General features: G+C 50.3%; 3 protein-coding genes across 3 annotated transcripts in view; 1 reads left to right on the forward strand and 2 right to left on the reverse strand.

Moving 5' to 3' along the window:
* Window positions 1-766, reverse strand: part of LOC127751305 (E3 ubiquitin-protein ligase RNF113A-like) — a 974-nt gene extending 208 nt beyond the window's left edge. The window contains exons 1-3 of the mRNA XM_052274627.1: window positions 609-766; window positions 366-442; window positions 9-286 (exon numbers count right to left, since the gene is read on the reverse strand). Coding sequence (XP_052130587.1) covers window positions 9-286; window positions 366-442; window positions 609-708 — 455 coding nt within the window. The 5' untranslated portion in view covers window positions 709-766. The remainder of the gene's footprint in view (window positions 1-8; window positions 287-365; window positions 443-608) is intronic.
* A 173-nt stretch (window positions 767-939) lies between these two features.
* On the forward strand, window positions 940-1903 carry LOC113207501 (U6 snRNA-associated Sm-like protein LSm3). The gene is made up of 3 exons (XM_026424104.2): window positions 940-1100; window positions 1227-1334; window positions 1428-1903. The coding sequence occupies exons 1-3, from the start codon at window positions 1080-1082 to the stop codon at window positions 1605-1607; spliced, it is 309 nt and encodes a 102-aa protein (XP_026279889.1). The 5' UTR covers window positions 940-1079; the 3' UTR covers window positions 1608-1903.
* LOC113207450 (xaa-Pro aminopeptidase ApepP-like) lies at window positions 1900-6495 on the reverse strand (the record flags this gene model as incomplete). The annotated part of the gene is given in 13 exon segments (XM_052274610.1): window positions 1900-2216; window positions 2293-2388; window positions 2480-2556; window positions 2674-2715; window positions 2803-3036; window positions 3125-3338; window positions 3471-3617; window positions 4340-4460; window positions 4563-4812; window positions 4900-5019; window positions 5097-5208; window positions 5312-5494; window positions 6200-6495. Coding segments are annotated over 13 exon segments (2012 nt in total), but the record flags the coding sequence as incomplete, so codon positions are not given.
* Between the last annotated feature and the right edge of the window lie 1047 nt (window positions 6496-7542).

A 7542-nucleotide genomic window follows, 5' to 3' on the forward strand; every position in this document is an offset into this window, starting at 1 on the left:
TTAAATACAAGTTGGAAAAGTTTGATGAAAAGCTGTGCAAGTCAATGATGTAGAAGTTTTTAGGACTTACTTTGTTAATTGCTAGTGCTCGTTCAAACTGTGCTTGGGCATCACGATCTTTCTCAGTTTCTATTTCAATAGTTGCAGTGGCTCCCATGTCACTTGGACCTTCTGGTCCGGTGAGTCGCTTAGACCTATATGACACCATGACATCTTCATGCTCAGAGGAATCATCACTTTCATCGCTGTCATCTGCTTCTTTCTTTTTTTTGCGAGCTTTTGCTGTCTGCAAGGTAAAGAAAATAACAACAATACTTAAAACATGTAAGATATAACACTGATCTCGTAAGAAGAGTGTTTCTTACAGATTGAACCATCAAATTGGTTTTGACTTTCTTCTCCTTCCTTACAACTGTAGGTTTTTCTTCATCGTTATTGCTACCTGATTCAAGAAGAGAAAATGTCGGTTTTAAAATACACAGCAATGGAAAATGTTTACATCAGTTAAAAAAACAACATCATAACCTCTAGCAATGACCAATCAGTTGTTAACGAGTCTGTTCGTAAAAGCCAAGTGATAACATTGTCAAAAATAAAATAAATAGTACCTTCACTTTCGTCACTCTCTTTCTTTCTGCGAACTGCTTGGTTTCTACGCTTTTTAAACGTAAAAGTACAATTTTGTTTCGTTTCACTTTCGTCCGCCATTGCTGCAGTCAAACTATGGCGCGGTGGCAGTGGCCTTTTGACACTTTTGACGACAAGTAGCATACTTCTGAAAAAAAAAAAGCAACAAAAAAAAAACATGCAACTGGAAATTTATAGGTTTTAAAACTACTGAAACATTCATAATTTAACATCAAGACGTAAATTTATACACAATTGAAATATCTGTGAAGCTGTGATTTAATATTTTTCCCTACCTTTATTTTTTTTCAGATGGTAGAACTGTTTCAGGCAAAAGTTTGAGTTGTTTTTGAAAAAAATCCTTTTCTGGTGATTCTGGTGTGTTTGTTTCGAATGTAAAGGCTTTTATTCGAGTTTTGCGTCAGATCTTTGTGTATTCTTAGAATTTGATCATGGCTGATGATGGAGAGCAGGTAAGAAATTTGCGACACATGATTTGTCGAGTATATTTATTCACCGGTCTACAATTATGAGGTTATATTCTTTCATCTTTTCTGTGATAAATTAAACATGATAACATGAAATAAATTTTCTTGTAGGTGCCTTCTATCACCGTTAAGGAGCCCCTCGATCTCATCAGGCTCAGCTTAGATGAAAGAATATATGTGAAAATGAGGAACGAGAGGGAGCTGCGAGGAAGACTCCATGTGAGTATTACGAAGCACTAGCATCTCCTCTTCACTGATACGCTTAGTGTAGTAACATATGACGTATCTCTATTAATTTTGCTTATCTTGCAGGCGTACGACCAACATTTGAACATGGTGTTGGGGGATGCAGAGGAAACTGTGACAACAGTTGAAATTGACGAGGAAACCTATGAGGAGGTATATAAGACTACCAAGCGCAACATTGCTATGCTCTTTGTAAGAGGTGATGGAGTTATTTTAGTATCTCCACCCATGAGAGCTGGTTTCTAGTACATAACAATTTTCATTCCTAACTTTACTTTGAAATCATGACTGCAAAATGTTTATAATATTAGTATTTTTATCAAGCCACCTCTTTGCTGAAATTTTTCCCAGCTCAGGTTTTGTTTAGTCTATGCAAGTACAACGTATGTTTTCTTTTCCTCAAACTTATTTTTCTTTCCTATCGAGGGATTGTTGAGTTTATTCTTTATTTAGTCCTAAGTGTGCATTTGATCAGCACAGCATTTATGAGGCATGTATGGTATGAATACTGGAATAAATAAATTTGGCTCTATACAACTAGAGTTGTAATTATTTATTTTTATTGAGAAGGAAGAGAAATAAATTATACCCAAGTAACAAAAAAACTGCCGCAAAGACATCATATTGTGATGTCAGAATAGTAACTAAAACTTAATAACAACTTATTTGTGACGTTTTTGTGTTACTTGGAATGCCTTAGAGATAAAGCTTAAGTTCTATCACATACAGTTAACGCTAGGAAATTAACTGTGTGTGTTCCATAAGCCATTTGTAAGCTTTAGTTTTATTTTGGCGTATTAACTCTGGACCAACAGCTATCCTAATATGCTGATTGTAAATGTTCAGCCATTTAATCTGAAAAAAAGAAGTAGAAAATTTAAGCAAAGTTTAGTCGGCAGGTCACAACGACATTTTTGAAAGTGTCACAAACCTCGTCAGGAGAAAGTAAACTAGTATTTATTAGCTTCTTATCATATGGCACTAAAGTGGTTGTTTCAAACGTGAGGAAAGATGTTGTACTTTTAAACTGTAAACGGATTTTAAAAGAATGACATATTACTCGTTGAAAGCATATGAATTTTTTAAATTTTGAGAGTTTAAATTAATTGAAAACTCACCTTAACATCAGCTGGAACTACTTGCACAATGTTCTCCAGCCTCATACCAAAGTCATCTTCTCTATAGTAACCAGGCTCTGTTGCAAAGAATCACAAGTTAACTAATTAGTTATGAAAATGGGCACTTTACCTATAATGACTACTTCGATCTTTTAAGCATCTTCTGTGTACTAATTTACTGGTTATATTAATACCTTGTGATCCAAAGAAGTTGACGTCATAAGCGTAATCAAATGCTGAAACAAGAAAGAAAATTGGGAAGCGGTATCAGTTGTCATATTCAGACTGCCTTGGGGCGGGGTCGTGGGGGGAAGTACACTCACATTCATGCACGGCGAGGAAATGGCCGATGCCGTGGGTGGATCCGTGACCGTACTGCAGGCCCAGGGAGAAGAGGGGCGCGCGCAGGACGATCTCGAGGTTCTGCATGGTGTAGCCCTTGGGGAACTTGACGGAAGCCAGGTCGATGCAGCCTTTGAGCAGCTTGGTGTAGACTTCCACTTGCACGGGCGTCGGCGTGCCGAAGTGCACGGTGCGTGTGACGTCCGTCGTACCCTCTACGCAGCGAAGCGAAGGGCAAGTGAGCAGGGAAAATTAAACAGCAGCAACAACAACAACAAAACAGACAGGGTGCTTGATCACTACCGGAGTACTGGCCGCCAGAATCGATCATGAGCAGGTTGTCGGTCGTGATGGGCACGTTGGTGGCGTTGCTGGGCTCGTAGTGCGGCAGCGCTGCGTTCTTGCCGAAGGCGGCGATCGTGTCGAAGCTGGGGCCGTGCGAGTTCTCCTGCTTCCACCGCAGCTTGGCCAGCGCCTCCACCACCATCTGCTCGTCCCAGTACTTGCCGGCCGGCACCTGCAGGTCAGATGTATGTGGATTGTCGGACTTGCTGCGGGCATAGCTGGACAGTGAGGGGACTTTCCCCCTACGACAAGTAAGGGGCGGGATGAGTGACAATCTGTGATCGCCCCGACCTGACCCACTCACCTCCTCCGACAGGATGGCGAGCATCTCGATGAGCGCGACGGCATCCTTGACGTGCGCCCGCCTCATGCCCATGGCCTCGACCGAGTTCTTTGTGGCCTTCATGTAGAGGACTGGCGACGCGATGAACTTGACCTTCCCCGGCTGGACCTGTTGGGCGAGAGCAGAAGAGCATATTGGTCGCGGTTGCAGGGATCGCGCTCTCGCTGTCCGCCTCACTCACCACGGTCTCAGACTGCATTGGGGCGCGGGGGTTTCTCTCTTACTCGCGGTGGAATGAGTAAAGTACGTCTGAAGGAGGGCAAATCAACCAACTCTGACATAGGACACTAAGGAGTCCATTTTATTGAGATACTGTCACTCGTGGGGTTTGCATCTACAGAGCTAATGATTGACGTCGCCAGACAAAACGGCTGGCTGACCTTGAGTAGGCAGGTCGCACCACTGACGTGCCGAGTGGGTTGCCTATGCGCCGGTACACGGGCGTCTGAGTGGACTGGCTTTGGTGGTGTTCAGGGCCCGCTTTCTAGCCAACTTTGAGTTTCATTCTGCGAGTAGGTTTCCTGGTGCGATGTAGAATACGAAAACGAATACATTCCCGTCCCCGTTTCAGTCTGGTACGATTCCGTCTCCGTGCCATTTTCCGATTCCGATATAATCTCAGTCTCGGCGTTACTCTCCGTTTCTAAATGCAATTTCTCCGTTTCTAGCTCAGTTTCCGTTTCTGGATCAATTTCCTCCTCAGTCTCCGACGGCTGCGTCTCAGACTCCTCCCCGCACTCCTCGTAATCGGACTCGGCATCGTCAGCCCCGTCAGCCCCGTCAGCCCCGTCAGCCCCGCACTCCCTGCCCGACCGTGCGTCCCCGCTCACCGCCTTGTAGAGCTTGTAGCTGGAGCCGGTGTGGTACACGACGGGGGTGGTGAGGGCCACACTGTTGGCGGCGGCGCTCAGCTGGGGCAGCAGCGTCCACACCTCCTCGTGGGCGTGGATCCTGCGCGACACACACACGGTATACACATCGATGTGCTGAGTGGTGAAACAGACGCAGCTGCGTGCTGTCCTCGGCGTCTCGCGCCCATCGACTCTGACTCACTGCGGGTTGATGCCGGTGTCGCTCAGGTGGCTGCGCACCTCGGGGCTGATCTTCTCGGCGGGGATGAAGACGTGCATGGCGTCGAGTCCGAGCACGACGTAGCAGCGGAACACGGGCGTGTACGGCACCTCGCCGCTGCGCAGGTTGAGCAGCCAGGCGCAGTCGTCCAGGGCGGACAGGACCAGGAGGTCGTTGCCGGACGCGCGCATCGAGTCTCGCACCTTCTCCACTTTGCTCTGCCACGCGACGCCTGTGGACGTGAAAGGTTACAACCCTGTGCGCGTCAGGCGCTACTCCCTCTCACCCACCCGATACACCCTTTCATTGCCTTCATTACCTGTGTACTTCACGTCCAGAGGGGTGATGGGAGTGTCCGGGTACGCGGGCCTGTCGGCGCCCCACACCTCGTCGACGAGGTTCTTCTCGATGGGCAGCATGCGGGGACCACCCAGACCGGCTGCGGCATATACGCAAATGTTCAACAAGATGATTATCATCATCTACCAGCAGACGGAGCCGCGGCTGTTGACCTACCCAGGTAGTTGTCCCAGGTGCTCCACTGGTTGTAGGACAGCATGCGCGAGTCGGCGCCCACTAGTGCGCTCCTATCCAGGTTCTTCCCCAGCCACTTCTCGATGCTCAGTACCTTTGAAAAAACGCAGTAGATTAGAGCATGGTAGTTTGGTGTAAACCAGAAACTTGACAGGGGGCCCGGATCATATACACGAAATATATAAATAGCTACTTACGTCCGGCTCGCCCTTTTTCATCAGGGTCCAGCTGTTGCAGTCGAGCTGCCTGTTGGCTTGCACCCAGTAGCGCGAGTCGGTCCAGAGCAGAGCGTCCGTCATGGTGACCACCGCGTCACCGGCGCTGCCCGTGAAGCCCGTGATCCACTCCCGACGGTGGTCCGCGTTGGCCGTGTACTCGCTCTGCGTGTCATTGTCGGGCATTAGACCACGAACAAGTGCAAAACCAGACATTTTGTGAAAATGACAACATTTTGAAAGGATGCAAAGGTTTCAAAGTGTCCGTAGCGCGAAAACGTGCCGATTCTTGTTGTGTCTAACCGGAATTATGCGAAAGATAAGCACGGACCGTTTTTCCCTGTTCGTCAGTGGCTGCCAATCGGCTTTCATGAGGAAACGTTGGGGCCACGTGCTCCCCTTTTTGATAAAGGGGAATACTCGCATGCTTCCCGAAGAAAGTCTACTTCGACAGTTCTCACCTGCCAGCTAATTACTTAACTGCGCCACGACAAGGTTTGCAAATGCTTTCCAAGTGATGAAACAGTACGATAATAGTCTGCAACATCTACTTTGACAAAACAGTATTCAGAAATAACACTCGTAATTCACCGTAATATGAACCTGCCAAGTTCAGCGCCTGCGAACTCTCATGGCGCCTGATAGGTAGGCAAAGACCTTGCCTGCAGTGCATGCGTGTATTGCGGGGTGGCCTACCCCGAGCCTCGCAGGCGCCGAGCCCCGCGTAATTTGCTAAAGAATGACTCTGAGAAAACACGGATGACGCGTACACTTTCTGTATGATGTGACCTAGGCGCTATACCGAGGCGCTACCCCATCTCCACACGCTCGGGGGTGAGTCGTCGGCGGGGGTATGGCTGGCGGACCTACCCCATGCTCGTCGTCCGACGGGATGATGTAGGCCGCGACGCCGCTCTGCCTCATGAGCGCCCTGAGCTTGGCGAGGCGCTCCGCGGTGTCCACGGCCGTGCTGCTGGGCTGGCATGGAGCTGCCGTCGCGGACCTCCTCGCCCGGCTCGGGACGGCGGCCGCCGCCGCTGCGTCGTCAGCAGCTCCTTGTCGTCTGCTGCCGCTGGTGTCCGCCTGTGGCTCCGACCAGGAGACAAGTGGGGCCACGGGCTCGCCGAGCGCCGGGGGCATCGCGAGGAACAGGCAGCCCAGCACGACTGCAGCAGGAGGAAAAGAGCGAAGGTTCGGGTTAGTCGGGTGAGCGTGGCAGTGAGGTGGGTCGGAGGTGGGGGCGAAAGAGCGGGCGGAGGGGAGGGGAGAGTGGCAGGAGGTACTTTGTACTACAATACCGGTGTTGCAAAACTGTCGAAAGCGCGGTGCTTTCGTGTGGATGCAGAGCGTTCCGCTGCACCCGTCCCGGAGATTGAACAACAACAGCGGACGGAATAGACAGTCCCGAGTGGAGCACGGGGGAGCGCGCTTTCCTTACCATGGAACCATGAGTGTATCCCCCCCTCTCCTCCCTCGGCCGGGCCGGCCGCGAAAGGGAATGGGATCTGCGGGAGGAGGGGGGGGGGAGAAGGACTCGCATTTATACGCCTGCGTTACGTTGGGTCACTTCTTCTTTCCGGACGGGAGGGATTTCGGGAGAGTGGGAGTGGGGAATATGAAGTGGGGTAAAGGGAGAGGGGAAGGGGGGGGGGTCTTTAGGTCTTTAGCCTTCATCCCACCCGTCTGTCTGTCCCTTCCAGCATGTGTGTGCGTGTGCGTGCGCAGAGAGAGAGAGAGAGAGAGAGAGAGAGAGAGAGAGAGAGAGAGAGAGAGAGGGGGGGGGGCGGCGGTGGTGGCAGTAGCGCCACCAAAGCCCTACTGCTGATGCTGATAGCCCATCACTACACAGAAGCGATAACCGGCAGCTCATCTCGTCATCTCGTCCCGTCGGTGGCTTGCCCTGGCCTCGGCCGCCCCGCAGTAGGACTGTCCGCCCTGTCACTCTCTCTCTCTCCCCTCTGCCTCTCCCCCGCCAACCAACCACCATCCGTTCATTCCAGGCGCACCCCTCTTCCCCACACCCCTTGGTTAAACGCATTATACGAGACGAGATGGGCAAAAGAGCGAGCGAAGGAGAGAAAGAGTGAAGTGCGAGGGGGGAGGGAAAAACCGCAATTATCACCAAATTCCCGGACCTCACCCCCACACCGCCCTACATCGTCCGCCCCCCACCCTTACGGGGCGGAAATGAGAAAACCATGAGTGCCCCCCCC

The sequence above is a fragment of the Frankliniella occidentalis genome, unplaced genomic scaffold (genome assembly GCF_000697945.3).
Source record: "Frankliniella occidentalis isolate FOCC.00 unplaced genomic scaffold, Focc_3.1 Scaffold418, whole genome shotgun sequence".
Taxonomy (NCBI): domain Eukaryota; kingdom Metazoa; phylum Arthropoda; class Insecta; order Thysanoptera; family Thripidae; genus Frankliniella; species Frankliniella occidentalis.

Bases quoted from the DNA above. Each gene is read 5' to 3' on its own strand.
- LOC113207501 (XM_026424104.2), top strand. From the start codon at position 1,080: ATGGCTGATGATGGAGAGCAG. The intron at 1,101-1,226 runs GTAAGAAATTTG...ATTTTCTTGTAG, and splicing joins TGGCTGATGATGGAGAGCAG to GTGCCTTCTATCACCGTTAA. The intron at 1,335-1,427 runs GTGAGTATTACG...CTTATCTTGCAG, and splicing joins AGCTGCGAGGAAGACTCCAT to GCGTACGACCAACATTTGAA.